At 42.0% G+C, this 26,846-nt stretch overlaps 1 protein-coding gene across 2 annotated transcripts in view; it reads right to left on the minus strand.

Moving 5' to 3' along the window:
* cntln (centlein, centrosomal protein) overlaps positions 1–26,846 on the minus strand; it is a 337,725-nt gene that overhangs the window by 216,344 nt on the left and 94,535 nt on the right. Inside the window, exon 10 of one of the 2 annotated variants that reach the window (XM_080188296.1) lies at positions 16,247–16,417. In XM_080188296.1, coding sequence (XP_080044422.1) covers positions 16,247–16,417 — 171 coding nt within the window. Of the gene's footprint in view, positions 1–16,246; positions 16,421–26,846 lie in introns of both variants that reach the window. The other variant, XM_080188295.1, reaches the window with a different exon arrangement.

A 26,846-nucleotide genomic window follows, 5' to 3' on the forward strand; every position in this document is an offset into this window, starting at 1 on the left:
TTTTAATTAAATCGGGCAGCATGGTCGGTGCAGGCCAAAGGACTTGTTCCTGTGCTGTAATTTTCTTTGTTTGGATACACTGAGGGAGAATTTAATATGGCCAAGGCACCTAACCAGCACGTCTTTCAGACTGTGGGAGGAAGCCACAACACCCAAAGGAAACCAACGCAGACACAGAGAGAATATGCAAACTCCGCAAAGACAGTGACTCAAGCCAGGAATTGAACCCTGGTCCCTGGCGCAGTGCTAACTGCTGTGCCACCATGCCACCTCATGTTCCAGCATTTTGGTCCAGTGACAGTGAAGGAACAGTGATATATTTCCAAGTCAGAATAGTAAGTGGCTTCAAGGGAAACTTGCAGGTGGCAGTGTTCCCAAGTTTCTGCTGGCCTTGTCTTTCTGGGCAGTGGATGTTACAGGTGGAAGGTGCTGTTTAAAGATCCTCGGTGAGTTACTGCAATGCATTCTTGGCATAAAGTCAAATTTCAGTTATAAAATGCTATGACGGTAGAAATGAAAATATATGCAGAAATAAATCTCTGTGGTTTCCTTGATAAATTAGTGATACAATACTGAGCAATAAAACAGATATGCCTCAGGTTCGGTACATGCTGTGTTACAGTAAAGGGAGGAAAAACTGGCCTCAGCAATTTCTTTGGTAAGAAAGCTGAAACACCAACACTGGCAGGATTTGTACTCCTATCCAGTAATTCCCGTCTGTTTGTGTGGGCATTGGACAAGGGCAGAATCAAACTGGGTTCTGTTGCTCTGTGGTCAGTTTACCAGCCAATATTCAATATCGAGCATCAGCCTTTCAATTTTAGCCTCATCATCATCGCACTAAAAAAAAACTGGCCCCAAAGATATGCACAACACAATACTTCTAAAAGTATATTCTATGGCTCACATGAGGTCCATCTATTCAGTCCTATCAGGATTCCTGTGACAAGGAACTAAATCTGTACGAAGAAGGAAGAATGAAAACTCAAGTGCAGTGGGAAACAATTCGAACAATAGAAAGCGTGTGATGTAGAAAAAGGCTGTGTCGTGTCTGCACCAGCCGAAAATAAAATACTAGCCTCCCACCTTCCAGCAGCCAATGCACATTCTTGTAGGTTACAGCACTTTAGGTAAAGATCCAGGTTCCTTTTACATTACTTGTTGAGGGTTTCTGCCTCCACCACCAAACTAAGCACCCCCACCCTGTGAGTGGAGAGGGTGTGGCATGGTGGCACAGTGGCACAGTGATTAGCACTGCTACTTCACAGTGCCAGGGACTCGGGTTCAATTCCAGACTTGGGTGATCATCTGTGCAGAGTTTGCATATTCTCCCCACGTCTGCGTGAGTTTCTTTCAGGTGCTCCGGTTTCCCCACAGTTCAAAGATGTGCAGGTTCGGCAGATTGGCCATGGTAAATTGCCCTTTAGTAGCCAAAGATGTGTCAGTTAGATGGATTAGCCATGATAAAGGCATGGAGTTATGGGGATAAGGCCTGAGTAAGAAGCTCTGTCAGAGATCTGATGCAGACTCTTGGGCTGAATGGCCTTCTTCTGCACTGTAGGGATTCTCTGATACTAATATTTTCTACAATCCTTCCACCAATCACCTTAAATCTGCACCCCCTGGAAATTTATCATTCCGCTAAGAGAAACCATGTATTCCCATCTACTCTATCTAGACCTCTCAACCTTGTACACCTCAATTATGTCACCTCCACAGTCTCCTCTATTCTAAGAACATAAGAACATAAGAAATAGGAGCAGGAGTAGGCCATCTGGCCCTTCGAGCCTGCCCCGCCATTCAATAAGATCATGGCTGATCTGTCGTGGCTCAGTTCCACATTCCCGCCCTCTCCCCATAACCCTTAATCCCCTCTCTTATCAAAAACCCATCAACCCTCTTCTTAAAAATATTTAGCGAGGTAGCCTCCACCACTTCAACGGGCAGAGAATTCCAGAGATTCACCACCCTTTGAGTGAAGAAGTTCTTCCTCAACTCCGTCCTAAACCGCCCCCCTCCTTTATCTTGAGGCTGTGCCCTCTAGTCCTACTGTCCTTTCTGAGTGGGAAGAGTCTCTCCACCTCTATCCTATCCATCCCATTCATCATCTTATACGTCTCAATGAGATCTCCCCTCATTCTTCTAAACTCTAATGAGTACAACCCTAGTTTATTCAGCCTCTCCTCATAGCTCAACCCCCTCAACTCCAGCATCAGCCTAGTAAACCTCCTCTGCACTCCCTCCAAGGCCAAAATATCCTTGCATAAGTACGGCGACCAAAACTGCACACAGTACTCCAGCTGCGGCCTCACCAATGCCCTATACAGCTGCAGCAAGACCTCCCTACTTTTATATTCAATCCCCCTCGCTATGAAGGCCAGCATCCCATTCGCCTTCCTGACCACCTGCTGCACCTGCAAGCTGGGTTTTTGCGACTCATGCACAAGGGCCCCGAGGTCCCTCTGCACCGCCGCCTGCTGCAGTTTTTCTCCACGTAAGTAATAGTCCTTCCTACCATTCTTCCTACCAAAGTGGACCACCTCACACTTGCCAACATTAAATTCCATTTGCCAGTTCCTGGCCCATTCGCCCAGCCTATCTAGATCCTTCTGCAGACTCTCCACACCCTCCACACAATTTGCCTTTCCACCAATCTTGGTGTCATCAGCAAATTTCGACACCATACACTCGGTTCCCTCCTCCAGATCATCTATATAAATGGTAAATAGCTGAGGCCCCAGCACCGACCCCTGAGGCACTCCACTAGTCACCAACCGCCAATCCGAATAGCACCCATTGACCCCCACTCTCTGCCTCCTATTTGACAACCAGTCCTCTATCCAGGCTAACACCCTACCCCCAACTCCATGCCCCCTGACCTTCTGCAATAACGTCTTGTGAGGTACCTTGTCAAACACCTTCTGAAAATCAAGAAAGACCACATCCACCGGCTCTCCTCTATCCACCGCCCTAGACACATCCTCATAGAACTCAAGTAAATTTGTCAGACACGATTTCCCCTTAACGAAACCGTGCTGCATCTGCTCTATCAAGCAATTCCCCTCAAGATGCCTCACTATTTCCTCCTTGATGACGGATTCTAACATTTTACCTACAACAGACGTTAAACTAACCAGCCTATAATTCCCCGCCTTTTGCCTGGCACCCTTCTTAAACAACGCGTAACATTAGCCGCTTTCCAATCTTCCGGCACTTCCCCGGAATCCAGCGACGTCTGGAAAATAACCACCAAGGCATCCACTATCACCTCCGCCTTTTCTTTCAGAACCCTCGGGTGCATTCCATCCGGTCCTGGGGACTTGTCCACAATCAGCCCCTCCAGTCTGCCGAGCACCACCTCTCTAGTAACAGTAATGTCATTAAGACCCTCTAGTCCTACCACCGTTCCATCTCTAACACCCGGCAAATTATTCACGTCCTCCTCCGTGAAGACCGAAACAAAAAAGTTATTCAAGACCTCAGCCATTTCCCCATCCCCTACCACTAAGTCCCCCTTCTCATCCTCTAAGGGTCCAACGTTCACCCTAGCCAGCCTTTTCCTTTTTATATATTTATAAAAACTCTTGCTATCCTTTTTTATATTAAGCGCTAGCCCAGCTTCATAGTTTCTCCTACCCTTCTTTATCAATTTCTTTGTCAATCTTTGTTGACATTTAAACCTCTCCCAATCCTCTTCTCGCCCACTACTCTTAGCTACTCTAAACACCTCCGCTTTTAATTTAACACTTTCCTTCACCTCCTTCGTTATCCACGGCTGATTACCTCTCCTCCTACGGTCCTTTTTAACCATCGGAATAAATTTCTGCTGAGCACCAAGAAAGATCTCCTTAAAAATCCTCCACTGCTCCTCAGCAGACCTACCTTCCAACGCGCTCTCCCAGTCCACATTCCTACCATACTCCCCTCTGTTCAAACAAAGGACGCGTGTCCGGGAACCCACTTTGTCGTCCTCCATCTGCACCAGAAACTCCACCATACAATGATCACTCTCCCCAAGAGGATCCTTCACCACAAGGTCCCTGATTCTACCCGCCTCATTACATAACACCAGATCCAAAACAGCTCGCTCTCTCATCGGCTCCAACACACACTGTTCAAGGAAACTATCCCGGCAGCATTCCAAGAACTCCTCCTCGAGCCCACCGCGTCCAACATGGGTCGACCAATTAATATGCAGATTGAAATCCCCCATAATTACGGCCGTCCCATTCCTGCACGCTGCACTTATTTGCGCGTTAACAGCCCGCCCCACCTCCAGATCATTATTCGGGGGCCTATAGACGACACCCACCAGCGTCTTCCTCCCTTTGCTGTTCCTAATCTCTACCCACAACGATTCCACTTTCTGCTCTTTGGCTCCAATATCATCCCTTGCTACCACCCTGATGCTATCCTTAATCAGCAGAGGTACGCCCCCCTCTTTTCCCTCCCGCCTATCCTTCCTAAACACTTGATACCCCTGGACATTCAGCTCCCAGTCCCTGTCACCTTGCAGCCACATCTCTGTAATGGCCACCAGATCATATCCATTTGTGTCAATCTGCGCCACCAGCTCATCCACTTTATTCCGAATGCTTTGTGCATTCAGATAAAGTGCCTTCATCCCAGCCTTCCCCTGGACCCTATTCATACTCACGCCCCCTACTCCCTTTATTATTGGGACATCCTCGGCCTCCACCCTTACCTGTACCCTCTCCTTAACTTTAGGCCTCGTAATGTCACCTACCCTCGCACCCTCCCCCCCCCAATTAGTTTAAAGCCCTGTCTACAGTCCTCTTTCTATGGAAAACAACCCCAGTTTATTCAACTTCTCCTCCTGGATACAGTTTTCCAGTCCTGGCAACATTCTCATAAATCTCGTCTGTACTCTCTTCAGAATAATTATGTCCTTCCAGTAATGTGACGACCAGAACTGTGTACAAAATTTCAGCTGCAGCCTAACCAGCGTTTTACAGCATTATATCCATGCTTTATATTCCATATCTGGTTCAATGAAGGAAAGCATTCCAGATGCTTTCTTTACTACCTGATCCACTTGTCCTGCTACCTTTATGGACTTGTGGACATGCTCTCCAATGTTTCTCAATTCCTCTACCCCCTTCTAATATCCTTGCATTTATTGAGCATTCCCTTGATTTGTTTGCCCTTCTCAAATGCATTACCTCAAAATTCTCTGGATTGAATTCTATGTGCCACTTTTATGCCCACCATTTACACAGTTCTGGAATCGTTAGTTACCTTCTTCACAACTGATGATACATGGACAACTTTTGCGCCATGTGCAAATTTCCTAATCATGCCTCCCACATTTAATTTCAATCATTAATAGATGCAACAAACAGTAAGGGCCCAACGCTAAGCAAACACATCCATCGGCCATTATCCTTTGTCGCTGACCAATTTTGGATTCAACTCGCCACATTCTGTATCCAATGGGCTTTTACTTTTCTGACCAAACAACTATGTGGGACCTTGTCAAATGTCTTACTAAATATCCATGCAGACAACATTACTGCTCTGGTCTCATCAATTCTCCTTGTTACTTGCTCAAAAAAAAATTAAATTAATAAGACACGATCTTCCCCTAAAGAAACTATGCCGACTACCCCTGATTAATCTGTTCCTAAGTGATGACTTTCTCGCCAATGAAATCAGACTGATTGGCCGATACTTATTTGGCCTATCCCTTGCACCCTTTTTCAGTAATAGAACAACTTTCATAGACCTTCACACCTCAGAGACCTCACCTATATCCAGTCAGGATTGGAAAATGATCAGAGTATCTGCTATTTACCCACTGTCTTCCTTTAACAGCCTAGGGTACAATCCATTTGGCCCTGGTGACTTATCCACTTTCAAGGATGTCAGCTCCTCCAGTGCTTATCGTTTCACTGCGCTTATTGTATCTAAAAATTTCACACTTCTCTCTAACTAGAATGTCTGAATCATCCCTCTCCTTAATGAAGACAGAGACAAAGTACTCACTGAGAAGCCTGTTCTCATCTTCTGTGTCCCATACATAATTTACCTTGTGCACCTCAATAAGGCCCTATACCTTGGCTTGATTATCCTCCTGCTCTTAACTTTAGGTTTTGCTGGATTATACCTGCCAATATTTTGATATCCTATCTTTGCTTTCCAATTTCACTTCACCCCTTTGTTTTCTACACTCATCTTGGTTTTCCACAGTATTAAGCTTTTGATGGCTGTCTAAACTTTCTATTTCTGCTTTATCTTGGCCTGTACACTTCTGGATGACCAGGGAGGTCTCGGTTTGGCAGTATCATCCTTTCCTTTTTGGGAACATGCTTACACTGTGCCCGTAGAATCTCACTATTGAATGCCACCTCCTGGTCTGTAACTAATTTCCCTTCAAGTACCTGTAGCCAGTCCACTTTTGCCAAGTCACCGCTCAGCTTTGGAAACTTTGACTCCTATTCTATCTTTATTCTAACTATATTATGGTCATTATTTCCAAAATGGTTCCCCACTGCTACTTCATCCATTTGATTGCCTTATTTCTGAAGACTAAACTAGAACCATGCTTTCTTTTGTCGTGCTTGTTACACATTGGATAAAAAAATTCTTTTGAATGCAGTTTAAGAATTTTGTGCACATTACATTGTCGGTATCCCAGTTCCTTTTAGGGGAGTTGACTATTATTGCCCAATTATTTCTGCACTCAAACATTTGCTTACTTATCTACCTCCACATATAGTCCAGTGTCAATATCACTTTCCCACCACCTCCCCAGACTTTAGCACTGCTACTCTATAACCAACTGCAAGGAGATGTGAGAAAGAAAGAAAAAAAATGCAGGAAATACTCAGGCAGTCACTGGAGAAGTAACATAGTTAACATTTCCAGTCAATGGTGTTTTATCATTGGGTCTATGGTACAATCCCAGCAGTGTGGCTGCCCCTTTTATTCCTGAGCTCAACCCATACGGCCTCATGTGATAATTTATTTAGTTTATTATCCCTCCTCCCAGCTGTAACTGATTTTTTAACCAATGATGCTACATCCCCACCTTTTTAGCTCCTTCCCTATTCAACCTGAAAACCTTATTCTTAGGGTTGTTGAGCTGCCAGCTTTGCTCTTCTTTAAGCTAGGTTTCTGTAATACTGATGATAAGGAGGTGGAAAGTATTCATCATGGAGTTCGGTTACAAGTGGTGTGCCTCAGGGATCTGTTTTGGGGCCACTGCTGTTTGTAATTTTTATAAATGGTCTGGATGAGGGTATAGAAGGATGGATTAGTAAATTTGCTGATGACACCAAAGTCGGAGGAGTGGTAGATAGTGAAGAGGGGTATCATAGTTTACAGAGAGACTTGGACAAGCTGCAGAGCTGGGCCGAGAGGTGGCAGATGGAGTTTAATGCGGAAAAGTGTGAGGTAATTCACTTTGGCAGGAATAACAGATGTGTAGAGTATAGGGCTAACGGTAGGACTCTGAATAGTGTGGACGAACAGAGGGATCTAGGTGTATATGTGCATAGATCCCTGAAAGTTGGAAATCAAGTCGATAAGGTTGTTAGGAAGGCATACGGTGTCCTGGCATTTATTGGTAGGGGGATTGAATTTAGGAGCCGCGACGTCATGTTGCAACTGTACAAAATTATGGTGCGGCCGCACTTGGAGTATTGTGTACAGTTCTGGTCCCCACATTATAGGAAGGATGTGGAGGCATTGGAGAGGGTGCAGAGGAGGTTTACTAGGATGTTGCCTGGTATGGAGGGAAGGTCCTATGAGGAGAGACTGAGGGATTTGGGGTTGTTTTCGTTGGAAAGAAGGCGACTAAGAGGAGACCTTATTGAAACATATAAGATGATTAGAGGTTTAGATAGGGTGGAGAGTGATAGCCTTTTTCCTTGGATGGAGAAAGCTAGCACCAGGAGACATAGCTTTAAATTAAGGGGTGGTAGTTATAGGAGGGATGTCAGAGGTAGGTTCTTTACCCAGAGGGCGGTGAGGGATTGGAATGCCCTGCCTGCTGCAGTTGTAGATGTGCCTAGTTTGAGGGCGTTTAAGAGGTCCGTGGATAGGTTTATGGATGGAAAGGAATTGGTTTAGGTTAGAGGGTCATTGCTTTTCTCTTAATTGGTCGGCGCAACATCGTGGGCCGAAGGGCCTGTTCTGCGCTGTAACGTTCTATGCTCTTATGTGTCTATCTTAACCCTCAATTCGTCGGCTTTACTTACTATGATCCTTGTATTTAAATAAATACCTTTCAACATTACCACATTCCTGTGCTATAAACCTTTTAACCTTTACTTCTTGTGTCTTTCAGAGACACTCGCTAACTTTTGTCTCCCACTCCATGCTCTGAATTTGTTTAATCAAAATCCTCCCTCAGGTTCCCATCTCCCTGACAATCTTGTTTTAACCTTCCCCTATAGCACTAATAAATCTTACAGGGACATCTGTCCCAATTCTGTTCAAGTGTCCAGCTTATACAGATCCCACCTTCCCCAGAAACATCCCAATGCCCCAGAAATCTGAAACCATCCTTCCTGCACCATGTCTCCCGCCACACATTCATCTGAAGCATTCCCCTGTTTCTACACTCATTAGCATGTAATCTTGGGAATAATCCCAAGATTACCCTTGAAACCCTTTTTGCTGATCTATTTCCCAACTTCCTAAACTCAGCCTGTAAGGCTTCATCCTTCTTTCTATCTATATCACTGGGGTACCAATCTGAATCACAATCTGTGGCTGTACACGCTCACTCTCCAGAATGCTCTGAAGCCATTTGGTGATAGCCATGGTCCTTGCACTGGGTGGGATTCATGCCAGCTTGAAATCACATCTGCAAACATAGAAGTGCCTGTCTGTTCCCCTAAACATAGAATCCCCTAGAATCCACTATTGCAATTCTGTCTTTTCTCTTGCCTCCCTGCACAGTCATGGTCATGATATTCGCTGCTCTCCCACTTCTCCTGTGGTATTCAGAACTGAGTAGCTCTCAGGAAGCGGGTTACCCTCAGGGGATTCCGCCATACCTGCCTTCTCCTTCTTGTCTGTCTAGCAACCAACGAGTCCCTCTCATCTGCTCTTTCTTAAGTTGCAGAGTGGCCACTTTCTATAACATTATCCACATGGCTCTCATCCTCACAAATACACCTCAGTGACACGAGCTGCTCCGCGAGTTCAAACATATAGCACTCAGTTTTGTACAATTGGTGGCACTTTCTGCACGTGTAGCTTCCAGGATTTGATAGTGTTCTGGAAATACCACGAGACAGGGTGTCTAATCAATGGATAAACAACTCTGCCACGCCTCAAATTATTTATTTACTGAAAACTAATGTTAAGTAAACACAATAAAATGTTAACTAACTCTGACTTTGTCCTCGCTCTGGTTTTTAACAAAGCTCCAATTCTTCCTGGAACTCTCACTCTGGTTTTGAGTAAATTCCAATAATCCCTGACATTCTTGCTTCTGGTTTCTTCATTAACTTTATCAAACTTACAGGTAGTTTGTGATACAATAATTTTTTTTCTAACAAATATCTTGTCAAGCCAAAATGATTTCTCTATCATAGAAATCATAGAAAGCCTACAGTACAGAAGGAGGCCATTCGGCCCATCAAGTCTGCACTGACCACCATCCCACCCAGGCCCTACCCCCATATCCCGACTACTTCACCCAATAATCCCTCTAACCTATGCATCTCAGGACATTAAGGGGCAATTTTAGCCTTGCTTGTTGGACTGGACACATTCTACTGTAGAAAATTCTCCTGAACCAAATCTAGGAACACTTACCTCTCTCTGCCCTCTACACTATCTCTATCCCAGTCTATATTCAGGTAATAAGTCCCCCATTATAACTACTCTGTAATATTTGTATCTTTCTGAAGTTTCCCTGCAAATTTGGGCGGTATGGTGGCACAGTGATTAGCACTGCTGCCTCATGGTGCCAGGGACCCAGGTTCAATTCTAGGCTCAGATCACTGTCTGTGTGGAGTTTATACGTTCTCCCCGATCTGCGTGGGTTTCCTCCCACACTCCAAAGACGTGCAGGTTAGGTTGATTGGCCGTGCTAAATTGACCGTAGTGTCAGGGGGATTAGCAAAGTGAATATGTGGCGTACGGGGATAGGGCGTGGGTGGGATTGTGGTTGGTACAGACACGATGGGCCAAATGGCCTCCTTCTGTACTGTAGGGATTCTGTGATTTGCTCCTCTACATCCTTCCCACTAGTTTGTGGTCTATAGATCACACTGAGCAATATGGCTGCACACTTATTGTTCCTTGACTCTTGGATATCCTTTTTCTCCAGCGCTGCAATGTTCTTCGAGACCAATACCGTCAACCATCCTCCACTCCTTCCTTTCCCTATCTTTTCTGAACACCTCTATTGGAGTAAAATCAAAATTAAAGGATACAAGATGGTTACCTGGCACAAAATGGACTCTGAGAAAAGACATTAAGATGTACTGACTTGGGCACAGGCATTGCACAACAAAGTTAAAGCCTCTTAGGGTCTGCATTACTGCAGGAAATAGATCAGACCCCGAGACACCTTAGCTTGAGATAAAACAGAGCAAAAACAATGAGTTTCAGTAATGAGATCAGTCATTGATGGGAGGTATTAATACATAAACGTATCTATATATAACGATGTGCTAACTGTTGATGTCTGTACTTGTCTATTATTTGTAAAAGTATAAAAGATGCTCAATTGTATTGTATATTTGAGAAAGTGATTGCGTGCCCTGCGGACAGCCCAGCACGTCTCCCAAAGCTTTGTCCGATAAAACTGCGTGTTGAATCTTAGATCTGACTCCGAGTGGTGATTTTCCCACAATAAATTGGTGTAGTCAGACAGGACCTCACCTGGTGAGTTGGTCGATTGGCCTTGATCGTCGAACTGGAGTAGAGATTATTGAATGTGTGGAAGTCAAACTGAGTCAACAATGCAGTTAAAAATGGATGAAAATTGGGGGAATTTATGGTACTATCAGATAGATACAGGAACTGATTGTTACTTGTGCTGATCGACTAAGGACAAGGAAGTGCCTGTCTCAAACACGCAGCCTTAGACCAGTTATTAAGAGCAGAAATCCCCCACATAAAGGTCAGGACTCTGAAGTGGGCGTAGAGGCACCAAGGCACTTAGGATCATGAAGCACAAGTAATAAAGGTCATTTAGCGTCAAACTCTGTAGCGGCGAACAAACGCAGAGTTTGCCATCTGCATAAAAGTTTGTGTAGTTTGCTTACTTGTCTATCACATTTTAAAACAATGCGGTAAGGAGCTGATCACTCTGACCTAGAACCAGGGTGCGACTAAGCTTAAACCGACCTGTCACAATTATGGTTGACAAGGGCACTTTGCAAAGGAGTGCTGGGTCCCAAGAAAAGGAAATAAATTTGGAAAGAGTGGGGGACATTGTAATTACTGTAATAAAAAAGGACACATGGAAGCAATATGTTGGGCCAAGCATGGGAGACGCCCACCCTGATCCATGTCCACAGCAGAATCGGAACCTCCAAGGTCAGCAAGACTGACGGCCTGCAGCCCCCATTTAAAAGGGGAAGAAGGGGGGAAGGATCTATGTGTCTGCACTAGTAGGGGTTAGGCAATGTGAGATGCTGATGGACACAGGAGCATCTATATCTGTCACCAACCTTCCCTCATCCACCACAAGGAAGATGATTTATTTAACAGGGACAGGAGGGAACAAAACACCCACCTGCCTGAGCAAGGCCACGTAAGTAGAAATAAATAATTTGTACATACCTGTGAGATTCTATGTATGTAAAAATAACGAGGTACAATAATGGGGAATGATTTAATTAAGGAGTATGAGATTTTGATTGACTGTGGGAAGGGAGAATTAATCTGGCCAAACAGAAAGGCCGAAAAACCGGAATAGGAAAACTCACAAATCACCTCAAAACTATCAACCAGAGATTAATGACTAGAAACAGAGGGGTTTGGAGCCATTTGTGCCTCTATACCCGGAGTATGGGCCGAAACAAAATTAGACACTGGCCTAACCAAAACTGACCCAATAAAGGTGCCTGTACCGAAGAACAAGCCCCACTGATAATATCCGATAGAATGGGAAGCAAAGGCAGTTGTAGTAGAAATAGTTAAAGGGTTAGTGGAGAAAGGAATCCTGAGGGAAACTAACTCCCCAACCTGGCCAGTGAGCAAACCAGATGGAAGTTACAGGCTCATGATAAACTACACCGGCCTCAATAAAGTCACATCCAAATTGCACCCCATTGCAGCAAGCCCCTCGATCACATATATAATTGTATTACTCTATGTTGTTGCGATTGTAAGATTGACAGGGCTAATGAATAATTTATTCTATAAGGCCCAAGAAGGGGAACAGCTGGCTCGAATGGTTATTGGGGGGATCCTGGGGGTCCTATTTAATGCATGGGCTGATCATTCTCATTGCAGTAATAGTTGTCTGTTGTCTAATTGTCGATATCTTAACGTCTGCTGTAAAGTCACAATGACTCGGATTGTGCCGAGGGCCAGCATGAACACCAAAGAAGAACTCCTGATGGGAACTCCCGAAGACAGTGACAATAAAGGAAAGGACGAGAAGTTGGGCGTCTACTGTGAGCGTGTGACCTGTTGATTGCGGGTCAGACACATCAATTGCCAGACCCACAATGCTGCTATTGTTGATCCATCGGATTATTAAATCATAGTCCTGACCAAAAGGGGGAGTTGTGGGAGTAAAATTAAAATTAAAGGATACAAGATGGTGACCTGGCACAAAGACATTAAGATGTACTGACTTGGGGCACAGACATTGCACAACAAAGAGTTAAAGCCTGTTACTGTTTCCATTACTGCAGAAAATAGATCAGATCTTGAGGCACCTTAGCTTGAGATAAAACAGAGCCAAAACAATGAGTTTCAGTAACGAGATCAGTCATTGATGGGGGGCATAAATGCGTAAATGTATCTACTTTATGTATAACAATGTGTTAACTGTTGATGTCCGTACTTGTCTATTATTTGTTAAAGTATAAATGATGCTCAATTGCCATTGTATAGTTGAGAAGGTGACTGCGTGTACTGCGGAGAGCCCAGCGCTTCTCCCAAAGCTTTGTCCGATAAAACCGCGTGTTGGATCTTAGATCTGGCTCCGCGTGGTGATTTTCCCACAACAACCTCATACCCAGGAATATTGAGCAACCAATTCTAGCCCCCCTTGATCCAGTTATCGCCACATCATCATATTTTCACATGGAATTCTGGGTCTGCAACTCACCAATCTTATTTACTATACTTTGTGCATTCACATATATGAGTACAACCATGAAGTGGACTTCATTATACTCCCTCACTCTGACTCCACCTATCTATTCATTACTCTTTGAGCTACCCCTCAGGCTCCCACTCCATGAGTGGAAAACTTTGCTGTTGTTAGACCCAAAATAACAGAGACTGGAACCAGGCTTCAAGGAAGACACTTTACATAAAGACCAATACCACAGAATGTTGTTATAATGAGTAACAGGCACCAGCTACTCTCACTCTCCCGCACACACACATGCACACGATAAATAGATAGGGTGTCTACAGAAATATGTTGTGGACGGCAAGCGTCATAAAAAAGAGGATAAAGTTTGCAGGGTTTTGATGCTGTTGATCTGGAACTCCCTCATGTGAACTCGCTGGTCCCAGTAAATGTCTGGAGGTTCTCAACAGTGGCGCTTCAACAAGGGGGAGAATGTGGTGCTAGAGCGATTCTTCTCTCAACCACAAGGGCGGTTGGTGAAAATAATAGTGGAATTTACTCCAGTTTTTACACGAATTCGACACCTTGAATTTTTTTGGGAGACTCCCATCCATGATCTATTAATTAGCAATTGTCGTTACATCAAAGAAAGTCAAAAGTGGGGAAAACATTTTTCTAAAACTCCTGCATAGATAAACATTTATAAAAGGAAAAATTAAAACCTAGTGAAGGAAAGTACCCAAAGCTGTTTTTAGACTCCTGGAAATTTTTCTTAAGTGCAGTTTTCAAGTGGATGGTGCTACAATAAAACATTTCTATTTCTAACGATGATTATCTGCTGCTAATGATAAAGTAGTAAGAAAATAGGCAAAGAAATAATAACAAAGAGGAAGCCTTTGCACAAATACCCTCTGAAATGAAAAAAATCATCCCACATCTATCAAATATTCCAAAATAAAGCAAATAAAATGTCAAACCTTAACATTTCCTGAAGTGAGATATTGCAAAACATATTTTACGTCTTCAAATTTGTACTTCCCTTTAAGCTTTTTGTGGTCTTGCAAATTCTCCATACACTTGTATATCAGCATATCTTTCAGCCCTTCTAAATTCAAGTATGGGAATGTTGGTTAAATGTATTTTTTAAATTATAAAGCCCATGTAACCACTTGTTCTCATGTATCCTGGCAGTGTAATCAATGTTATTACTGAGTTTACAGCTTCTGAGGCTGCATCAACTTCCTCTGGAAGGGTTTTTCAGCTTATACTAGTTTTCTCACTTGCTATGTAATTCAGCTTCCAGCAGGATCAAGGTTTGGTTAATTGCAACGTAACACTGAATTACAGAACAACTCTATTATTTTGTTTCTCCTTATATCAAAGCAAACTGTTTCATGTTTGTATTCCCAAGCAGAGTAAGTTTCATACAGGGTCCATGGCAGCAGGATTTCTACACTGAAACATTTGTGTTAGCCAGGTCTCAGTAGCAGTGCTCCTGCCTCAGAACTGGAAAGGTTGTGGATTCATAATCCAGAGGCCTGAGCACAAAGTCAATGCTGACACTTCAGTTTGAGATGCAGTCTCTTTCAGGTGAGACATTAAATTGAAGTCCCACCTGCCTTCTCAGATAGATGTAAATGATCCATGGCACTATCTAGGAACAGTAGTATTCTGGACGATATTTACCCCTTGAGTAACAGCAATAAAAAGTAGATAGGCTGAGTCATTGTCACATTTTTGTTTGTGGGAACTTCTGTGCATTAAATGGCTGCTGTATTTCTTATATTACAATGGTGACAAAATTTTGAAAATAATTGATTGGATACAAAGCACTTTGGGAACATGCTAAGGTCTTCTAAGGCACTATATAAATGTAAGTCTTACATTGGACTTGTAATGAGGATTCTCCAATCCTGTTTGCACGTCTGCAGAGCTGTGCACCAGTTTAGCTGGATTACTTTTTTATTTGAATTATGGAGGGCAAAGTGGCACAACGGTTAGCAATACTGCCTCACAGGGACCTGGATTCAATTCCAGCCTTGGATGATTGTTTGTGTTGAGCTTGCATGTTCTCCCCATGTCTGTTAAATTGCCCCTTAGTGCCCAAAGATGGGGAGGTTCGATGGATAGCCATAGTAAATGCAGGGAGTTACAGGGATAAGGCAGAGGGGAAGGCCTGGGTGGGATGCACTTTTGGAGAATCGCTGCAGACTTGATGGATCGAATGGCCTCTTTCTGCACTATAAGGGATACTATGATCCTCCCTATATTTATGCTGCTTTGATGCATCTGTGCAGGTAGTTACAAAACTAAATGGATAAATTGAGATGTCATGCAAAATAACAGGACACTGATTTAGTATGTCGTATTCTTTCTTTGCTATTAATAACTGCCAGTGTCTTTCAATACTATTATGTACAATATTACAGAAAATGTTTATTACAGGACCAGTAGGAAAAATCATTTCTGTTGCACAAAATAACCATTGGAACACAGAGGGCAAATCAGTTGAGTAAAATCTGCTAATTATTCCCAGTTACCAAGACTGTCCCCCAATGAATAATATAATAGATAATGTCAAACTATAATTAGTCTCAGGCCTTCTACAGTAGATAAAATAGCTGCTTTTTCATGGCATAAAGTTCATGAATATTGCTGCAATATACATATTTGACAAAATACGTCAAATGATCTAATCTGTATGAAATAGTTGAACCTCTGCAATCTTCCCTAAACTGACATTTCTTTTTAATTCGTGGGACATGGGTGTCGCTGGCTGGTCAGCATTTATTGCCCACCCCCAGTAATTTATGCTTATTGGTTTTTGTGACTAGCAAAGGGAAACACACCCACAGCACATTAAAGCAATGAAAAAGTCTGCAGTGGTAAAATACACACACTGCTTGTCAACAAATAATAATTTTCCTAATTCAAGATCTATAAACTGTACTTCGGAATACCCTGGCAGTGGATCATTGCAAAACATAATAATATAAAAGATACCTTCTGCCTTTTCTGATCTCGAACAGCAAACTTTAGCTCCAGTAGTTTGTCATCAGCAACACGTTCCATTAATTTTCCACTTGTTTCTTTCAGGTTCTCCTTCAATAACTTTATCTCAGCTCTCTGTGTAGTAACTAGGTATTTTAAATCACTGGAGGAATCATGCTGCGTCTGCTGGTTGAACAGAATAAAAGGATTTCACTGACCAGGCCATTCAAATCATTTTGGATTTCTACCAGGATACAGAAACGGGACATGAGATATTATATAATTTACTGCCAAAATCAGATTACACCAATCAGTTAAAATCAAAATGGGAAGAAGAATGGATCAAAGAAAATCCAAACAAATATTTCACTACGTAGATTTTTTCAAAAAAGCAATACGTCTTGGCTACAGTTTTTTTTTTAAAAGACAGCCCAGGACGTGATTTAGAATTTTTTTTACTATATTGTTCTCTTGTGGTCTTCCTCATGCTCCAAACCAATGGATACATTCACAATAAATGCTTCCTGATTCAGAGATACAGGACAGGATAAAACCGAGGCAGATCCATATCCAAAACTGACACTTCAATATGTAGATTGATTCATTTCTTTAACTGGTGAGTCAATTTAGCAAAGGGCAAACAAAAACTTTTGAAGCATTTATTAAGCATAAAACACTCCAAGCAACTTTAAGAATGTTCATTTTTCTTTAGTTTTCCAATTTTTAAAACTAGATACGTCTAATTTAGTTCTAATGGGGAGACTGTGGCAAACTGGTAACATCACTGGGCGAGTAATCGATGCTAATTAATGCTCTTTTAATGCTCTAGGGATACAGGTTCAAATCCCACCACAGCAACTGATCAAATTTAATTTCAATTAATAAAATCTGGAATTGAAAGCTAGTTTTCATAATGGTGACCATGACAACTGCCATCAATTGCCAGAAAAATCCATCCGGTTCACTAATATCCTTTAGGGAGGGAAATCTGCCATCTTTGCCTGTTCTGGTGTACATGTGAACTTAACTGCCCATTGAAATGGTCTAGCAAGTCACTCAGTTCAAGGGCAATTAGAGATAGACAACAAATTCTGGCCTTTGCAGCACTGACCACACCCACAAAAAAAACAAAAGGAAAGATAACGCGAACGGTAAAGTACGTACAAAGAATAAAACCAACGATTAGGAGCAAGGGTACAAGGGGCCATTCTGTCTCTCGACCTTGTTCTGCCATTCAATTAGATCATGGTTGGTCCGAATCTTAAATCCATCAATCTGCCTTGGTTCCACAGATCTTAACATCATTATCCAAGAAAGGTCAATCAATTATTTTCAGTGTGGAGTAAAATTCTTCATTATTTTTTGATCATTTCAACTGCCAATCATCAAGGGATAGCACCTCAAATTTGCACACGAGCGGTATGTGACTTCCTTTAACACAAAATGAGTTTATATGCGTACAAGCTAAATCAAAGCCTTGGAGGTCTGGTCTTATTTCAGTGAAGGCTAGTATCCGAAGTGACTGTAAAATCTATTGCACATCTCTGATCATAAAATTTTCAATGCTTGATTTCTTTTCCTTGGCTACAAGGCTGCAAGCTGAGGAATTTTCTGGATTATTTGCATTTTTATGCAAATAAAATCCCAGGTTTCGAAGTGATGTTTTCTCCCTAACGTAGATCATCTTCACCTCCAATAAATGTTATCAGAGTTACCGGAGAGTCAATTATATGAAGGTATAGCTAGTAGTGTGTAACTCTGCCATATGCCAAAATTCTATTTGTAAAATAGCTTTTTTGCCAAGATGTAATCACTAACTTTTTCAATTTTATCCCATTTGTTTATGTTTTTCTACATACGAGCCTCTTAGTTCAGCACTGAACTGATTAAATCTGTTTTGATATTAAGCATGATAAACATTCAGTGTAAGGGTGACAATACCAATTATCAATTAAAATGTTACTTACAACACCAAGGTCTGAATTTATCAGCTCATATATAGTTATGATGATATTGGGTCCATTTTAATTTGCAGCGGTTTATGTATACCTTGAAGGTACTGACCTCGTCTTCAGTTGAAACATCCACAAGTAGTCCCTTATGAAATTAACACAGGGCTGAGGCCCAATCCTGATATTTTGAGGGTATAACATATCACTGTTTGCTCTATAAAAAGGCAGCATCCATTTTACTGCTCTATATGGACTTGGTTTCAGAGCTGCAAACAATTAAAGCTTCAGTTTGTTTCCATCCATTGTACAGGTCACAATTTTGTCTGTCATGGTGCAGGTAATACAGCCAATATGGTCAAAGAAGAGGAACCAAAACTACCCCCCCAGGGCTTTTCAGAAATTTAGGCTGCAACAAGCAAATTCACTTATTTGCTTAGACGACTATTAAACATGCACAAAATGATAGACATGCATCTACCCTTACTGTCTCTAGGTAAATTGAATAAAGGACCCCCCCAGTGAAGGAATTAGCTTTTGTACAGATGCAAAATTCCAATCACTAAAACAAAATCATTGTGTTCTGCTGAAATGCACTTGTCAAAATTCAATACTAAATGTTTAGAGCAATGAAATGGTTTGCTCCGTTTGGATGTAGTGTTAACCTTTGCAATGTCAAATCAGAAGAGATCAACCCAAAACAAAAGTCCCACTCTGCCTTGAATCAGCATTGCATTTCCAACACAGGCTAGAACACAGCACAAGTTCCGTCGTCACACGGGATATACTCCCTGATAAGTTAGCACACCTCAGTCATATAAAAAAAAATGCTAATATGCACTCTTCAATGTGCTAACTATGCACTCCGTAATGGTCTATAATTATTAAGAACTGACAAGCAAGGCTCAGCCACCTGTGCTTATCTGTAGCCAGGTAATGAAAAAACAACAAAGCTTTCATCGCCCCTCAATTGCTGATTGTATTATCAAAACTGTAGCAGAGGTTGGCATCTGGGTGTGACCTTGTTAACTGCTAGGGTAATTAAGTTTGTCCAATAGGGAAACAGGATGATAAATTATTAGTAAGAAGATTTTGTTCACATTTTATTAAATTGGCCTGTCAAAGGGTCGGCTATATTATCAAGGGTCTCATTTATTGGAGGCCAGCCATATTGCCACATCTGTTACAATTATTTATAATTTCAGCAGTTGAAACCAACTGAGTTAGGCATCCGCCATGTAAAGTAATTTACAAATTATCTGATGAGGGAGTGTTTCAGCTTTTCCTCATTTCTATCCTGCAGAAAGTGGTGCTGTAATTACAGAACACGATTTGGTTCTTTTGGGAACTTATCTTGCACTCGTAGTTGTAGTAAGATGCAGCAAGAACATATGGAGGAGCTGGTGCTTCTACTCCCTGAAGCTCGTGACCCGTCTGCCACGGAGCCCTTGAGCTGAATTTGAATGAGTGTGCGCCATGGTTAATGTTCTACACATGCACCGTTTATGCCACAAAACAAATCTGATCACTGTTAATTATGAAGCAACTATAATCAGGGCTTCACATCTGTGTAATGTGAAGCTCAGTAGGCTATATTCCAATAATGTATGACTACCTTTGGGTCATAAATTGCAAACCATATTGTCTAGATAGTAGTTACTGAATTTAAAGCAACTCCTTTGACAGAGACCTATCACAAGGACATCTTTTTTTCTCCTGGCTTTATTATACTGCATTTTTTTTATCAGCTATTGACCAGAACATTTAAAGCATATGGCACGCATTCATTAAAGAACTGTAGCAGAGTGCTCAAGTCTAATGAAACCACTTGAGCCATAAAAAGCAGATTTAGTTAATTCTGATTTTATTCATCTATTTGAAATGCTGGACTGCAACATATTGTCTTGGGTTCTGCTGATGAGCAGCACAGTGGAACGCAGAATCAGTCACTCCCCAGCAAAGATATTTCCTCACAATGTACTGCAGTTAATAAACACTGGAAAAATTCTAAAAAAAATTCTTGCACCAATCTACTGAGAAATCACCAATCACTGAAAAATGTATTTAAAAAAAAGCACAAAATGTTCTTGTAAAATCCACTTTCAACAAACAATAATGCTATAATTATCCTAAACAATTATCCTAAACTCCGTTCAGCTAAGAACATAGCTCTTCTATATGAAGAGGAATTATATCAGCAATTGCATCTATATTTAAAACTTTCAAATGTCTGATGTCCATGTCAATGGCAGTGAGGGAAAGCTTTCCATACCTTATTAAAATCACTTTCCTCTCAGCTTTCTATCAATAGTTTGGATTTTTAACACATCTAATCATTTTCATCCTTTAAAATTGCATAATCGAATACCAATTTAAAATTAAAGTTAAAAAATAAAATTGTTCATCATTATAGCTTTATAAGGACAGTAACATGCTACATGTCAATAAATTTTTTTAAAAGCTGCAGAGAACCTTGAAGTACACCGTTTGAGTAAGATTTAACCATAACTCATTATGGATAAACTTTATACTTTGAGGTCATTAGAATCAGGAAATTAATTGCAAAAGGATGTAACACATTTTCAACAACATCAAGAGAAAAAAAGGAAAGTAATTTCCAGCATCAAGTTATATCCCATTTTGGGAGAACCTTCACCCTTATGCTAATTTACCCAAGGGCATTCATTGTTATATACTTTATGGTTTTGAACATTAGCACTAATTTTTAAAAACTACCAGTTTTCACACCTCAACCACTAAACCTGAAAATCAGAAAGGTCATACAGCATGAACATCAGGGCAGGAAAGTGGTCAGTCACACTACTGTAAAAACAACAACGCTGTCAATGGATAACAATTGTCAATTCAGGATTGATCATGGGCCTTCCTAATAAGCATGGCTTGGTTACTTTTAGACACCCCGGTTAAGGAAAATGAGGAAATTAAACTCTGACATTTTTCTAAAGGAACTGATTTCAAATCTGTTATTTAGAGCCATTAACATTGTGAGTAATTTATCAAATCAGCAACAGATACACATTGCAATCCACTGGAATATATTTCTCTTTAATCTGACATTTTTAAAATGTTGTTCTCAGGATATGGGTGGAGCTGGCAAAAGCATATTTATTCGCCACCCATACATGAGGACGTGGCAACTGGCCTTTTGTTAAATTGCTCAATCTTTTGCCTGATATCACTTGCTGGGATGGTATTCAGCAGGGAATTCCAGGAATTTTATCTCAATGTTTCAGTTCTATAGGGCATTGGTGAGACCGCAGCAGCAATACTATACACAGTATTGGTCTCCTTATTTGAGATAGGTTGTCTTATGATGAGAGGCTGGACACCCTAAGCTTGTATGCACTGGAATTTAGAGGCAACTTGAATAAAACCTTTGAAATCCTGAGAGTTCTTGACAGGGTGGGCTGGGAGAGGATGTTTCCCCTTGCTGGAAAATCTAGAACTAGGAGTCACTGTTTGAAAATAAGGGCCTGCTCACTTAAAACAGAGGTAAGAATTTTTTTTTCAAAGATTCATGAATCTTTGGAACTATCTTCCTCAAAAGGCAGTGGACGTAGAGACTTTGAATATAAGGCAGAGATAGATAGATTCTTGATATACAAGTGGGTGAAAGGTTATTAGGGCTAGGCAGGAATGTAGGATTGAGGTTACAATTAGATCCGGATTACACAGTTGAATTCTCCACCGTCAACATCCTCGTAATTACCACTGACCAGAAACTCAGCTGGACTAACCATATAAATACTGCAGCTACTAAAGCAGGTCAGAGGCTGGGAATTTTGCAGGGAGTAACTCATCTCCTGATTCCTCAAAGCCTGCCGTGGTACAAGTCAGGAGTCTGATCAAACGTGATGGAATACTCTCTACTTGCCTGGATGGGTACAGCTCCAGCTGAATTTAAGAAGCCCAACACCCTTCCACCACCAACGCGCACAATCTACAAGACACACTGCAACATTCATGATGGCACCTTCAACAGCATCTTCTTCAGCTAGAGGGAGAGGAGTAGCAGATGTATGGGAACACCAACTCACACAAGTTGCCCTCCAAGTCACACCCAATCTCGACTTGAAAATATATCACTGTTCCTTCTCTGTCATTGGGTCAAAATCCTAGAACTCCCTTCCTAACAGCACTGTGGGTGTACCTACAAAACTGCATTGGTTAAAAAAGGTGGCCCACTAATCTGTGATTAGTTCTGCACATATTAGCAGAGGGATAAAAGGAGAAGGTGGAGTGGAAGGCAGCAGTGGAGCAGATTGGGAATGAACAGAAACAAACCAGAACTGGTTCAGTGTGTGGTGAGAAATTCCCTGGCAAAGGAGCAGAAACTGAGGACACAGCAGCTGATCACAGATTGGAATTCAGCAACCCAGCAGAGAGTACAGGCACTGAAGGTCACCGCACACAAAGGATGGTAGAAGTTTTGAACTCTTTTGCACAAACAGTAAGTTATGCTGGGTCAGTTGTTAATTTTAAATCTGAGGTGGAGAGATTTATCTTTGCTGAAGCAATATGGAGCAAAGGTGGGTACATGGAGCTCAGTCACCAATCAATCATCACCTTACTGAATGGCAAAACAGGCTGATGAGACTAAATGGCCTCCTCCTATTCCTAAGGTCCTAAAGCGTGGAAAATCGCACTTTGGCACAGAGGAAAAGTGGATTATTGTCTAGGACAGTGAAATAAAGCTGAAGAGCCAGCAGTGCATTTAAACACAGTTAGAAGACCAGCAGACAATGGCAGGGGGTGTTCCAGCATTCATCCTAAATATTCATATACATTTATAGGGACATTATTAATTCCAAACAGGTTAGGTGGATTGGCCATGCTACATTGCCCCTTCACATCAGGGGACTAGCAGGGTAAATACATGGGGTAGTGGGTATAGGGCCTGGGTGGGATTATTGTTGGTGTAGACGCGATGGGCCAAATGGCCTCCTTCTGCACTGTAGGGATAGTATGATTGGGCTGAATTTGGCAGGAGTTCAAGAGCAGGAGGGAAGCTTGACAGGTTAGCCTGCTCCAGATGTTCCATCAATTCCCAGCCTCGTCATCAAAATTCCCCCACCCACCCCCTCCCTCATTCCCAGGTTGCACTTTTCCTTCTCACTGTGAGATGACCCTGCCCTCCCCACCCCACGCTTAGCTGGTCCTTGTCTCTGGGAGAGACTAAGCTGAGGGCTGCTTGTGATCCCATTCCTGATCAACACCACCAATGACAGTGCTGAGATGATAAAACTGCCGGCCAATCAAATTGGCCATCAGTTCTCTGCTGCAGACTTCTGTTCAAGTGGGAAAAGTCCCTTCTACAGTAATTGATATTCCTCGGACAATGAAATAGCAATGATATTTGTAAAAGAAAACACTGACTGTCCAACTCCACTCACCTCTCCATATCTTCACCATTCCCCTAATTTAAAACCATTGGAGTCCAAATTGCACGTTGTTGTGCATATTTAAATTGGGAAACTAGTCCAGCAATGATGAATTTAGGAGTGTGACAGTCCGCTGCTCAATTTATGCAGGCATTAAGACTTGGGGGCTTTAGGGAGGGGGGGGGGGCGGTGGTCAGAGTGAGAACAGCAATGCTGAATTGGTCAGGATGTGTTTAGGAAAGCCAGATGGCTAGAGGAGTCAAATGGCCTACTCCTTCACCTTAACTGTCAAGGCTTTCAATTTCTCTTTGAATCTGCAACAGCTATTGTGACCCAAAGTTACCACCACTGAATGTGTCATAACATTCACTGAGATTTTATGCTGCATTAGCATTTAACATCTTTACTGGTGCTGAACTCAAAAGTGTTATAAAGGATCAAAGATTGTCTTTTGGGTCCTGACCACATTTGTGACTCGGTGGGAAATGAGAATGTTCTCTGCTAGGTGTCACTATTCACACCAACTGCATATTCATCAGGTGAATTAGCAAGGGTTGACAGATTCCTATCAATGAAGTGATTTGTGAGTATTAACGCAGGTCATTGTTCCAGCTGAACTGAGACTGATCTTTTGCCCCTACCACCAACAAATTAATTTTCTATTAAATCACACATTCTACACTCAGCATGTTAATGAATGGTTTACAATGGCTCACACAAAAAAAATCACCTCTCCCACATTGAAAATTTCAGCTGCCCAACGTAGTGCCAGGTAATTCAATGGCAGTGTCTTTTGAGTCATATTTGTTGTTAGTGGCCAGAGTTTTACCGGCACACCCACCTAAAGTTCGTAAGATTGCGCCTGAGGCCAACTGAGAATGCCATTCTGCAAGCCTCGCCAACCCCGATTTCGGGACAGCCATGCCGGTACAATCAGAGGCAGTGAGTTAGTGACATCATACTGGAATCCTCCCTCACTGCAAACAATGAGATGTCACAACTGTCCATTTCCTGTGAGACTCAATGTTGACTATTACATCTCTGATTTTTTTAAATGAAAAAAAGTGTAAGATGCCACTGAAAGCTATCTGGAATTTTCATGAATTTCAACACTAATATCTTAATTTACAATATGCACAGAGGTATAATGATTATCAGGATCAGTAACAGGCACAATATATCAGTAGATAGACAGGAACATGGCAGGATCTGGATACTGAATTTGGTGATCAGACATGGTCTGATAGGCGAACCAGGCTCGAAGGACTGTATGGCTGACTCATCTTTCTAGTTTCAATGTTTCTATCTCACAACTACTTTAATCACTTAAAAGAAATTATGACATTTTGATTTTTAGATCTGCAAAATATGGAACTTCAACTGAGTATGCATTCTCTTTTAACTACAACTGTTCATTACATGTAACAACCATGAACGATTCACAAAGAATTGACTACAATAAAATATTATTAAATCCTTCTAAGCTCCTCCATGCTTTATTATATATCTTTGTAAACAACTACTTGGCAGCAACAGTCCCCCACATTCAGAGCCAGGAATCTCTAGCTACGCAGCCAGAAACACAAGCACTGCAGTAAAAACTTTCAAAGTTAATGTTTACATCAGATACAATTTAAATAGAGGGATGCAGCATGCCTGTGTCAGTTGGCGTACATGCTTCTCCTGCCAGAGCAAGCCAGCTTGAGGATCACAACAACTTGATCCACTGACCTCTTTGCAACATCTCAAGTGAGTAGCAGGTGGCCAAGCAGGGCAGCAGTGATTCTCCCGAGTTCTACGGAGCCAGGAGGAGGGGATGATGTGGAAATGCCAGTGTTGGACTGGGATGGGCACAGTAAGAAGTCTCACAACACCAGGTTAAAGTCCAACAGGTTTATTTGGTAGCACAAGCTTTTGGAGCACTGCTCCTTCATCAGGTGAGTCCTGATGAAGAAGCAGTGCACCAAAGGAGGAGGGGAGACAGTCCTGCTCCCCTGGCTCCACTTACCTATCTTTCTGATGACAACTACTTGCTAGACCGCAGCAGTTCCTGAAGAAAGCAGATCCACTGTTTGCACCACAGGACAGGCCAATCTCAAAGCAGTGTCGTAAAGCAGGCACTGCACCTTCTGCATCTGCTCAAGAACACCCTCACACCTGGCTTAGGCAGCTCTCCCAAACATGTGAAAAATGATCCAACAATTGTTGGTACACCTTTCGTGGTGCACACATTCTCAATATGGCAAAATAAAATAAGCATGAGAATCAAATTTGTCCAGGCAAATTTAACAAAAAAAATGCTCCTCAATGCAGTGTCAATCACACTATATGGTACTGAATGATCAAATGAACTCTGGAGAGCTAGGGTTAACATTGGTGGCACAATGGCACAGTGGTCAGCACTGCTGTCTCACAGCGCCAGGGACTTGGGTTCAATTCCGGCCTCAGGTGACCGTGTGCATTCTGTACGTTCTCCCTGTGTCTGCGTGGGTTTCCTCCAGGTGCTCCGGTTTCCTTCCATAATCCAAAGATGTATGGGTTAGGTTGATTGGCCATGCTAAGTAGTGTCAGGGGATTAGCAAGGTTAGCTATGAGTTATGGGAATAAGGCCTGGATGGGATTGTGGTTGGTGCAGACTCAATGGGCTGAACACTCCTTTTCTGCATTGTAGGATTCTATGATTCTACGATTGCACTGGTCTACATCAATTCAGTACATATTTTGCTTCCATTTGTAACAATTCTTTTCTCCTGTTTCGTCTTTTATTCATCCACTTTAACCCAGTGCACTTTAAATGTGTCCCTTCAGCTAGCAGAATGAATAACAGGCTGGAGGCTTAGTGCTGAGTGACTCCAGAGGTCAGCTGGTAGGAACTGTACACCCCATCCATATCACTTCCCAAGCAACCTCACTGCCCGTTTGAAGACTGTTGATATCTCTCACATGAATAGATGGCAGGTGAGAATGTCGACCTCTACTGACACTTAAGCACAAGAAACAATTCCAACAACCAAACTATTTAAAATTATTAGTGTTCCGTCAAGTTGAAATAGAATTTTAAATTAGATCAAAATACATTCATCCTGTCAGATGCTATGAATTAGTAATTGGAAGTGCAATGTACAATGGTATAGCTACATACTGATATCACCTTTGATGTGGGCAGGTTAAAGAAAAACAAAAAAGCAAGTATATCCAACCATTCAAACACCTTCTTCTGTAAACAGCATGAAATATTTATCAAGCATGATGCCCTATTGG

Source organism: Carcharhinus amblyrhynchos, chromosome 5 (assembly GCF_965287045.1).
Source record: "Carcharhinus amblyrhynchos chromosome 5, sCarAmb.v2.hapA, whole genome shotgun sequence".
NCBI lineage: Eukaryota > Metazoa > Chordata > Chondrichthyes > Carcharhiniformes > Carcharhinidae > Carcharhinus > Carcharhinus amblyrhynchos.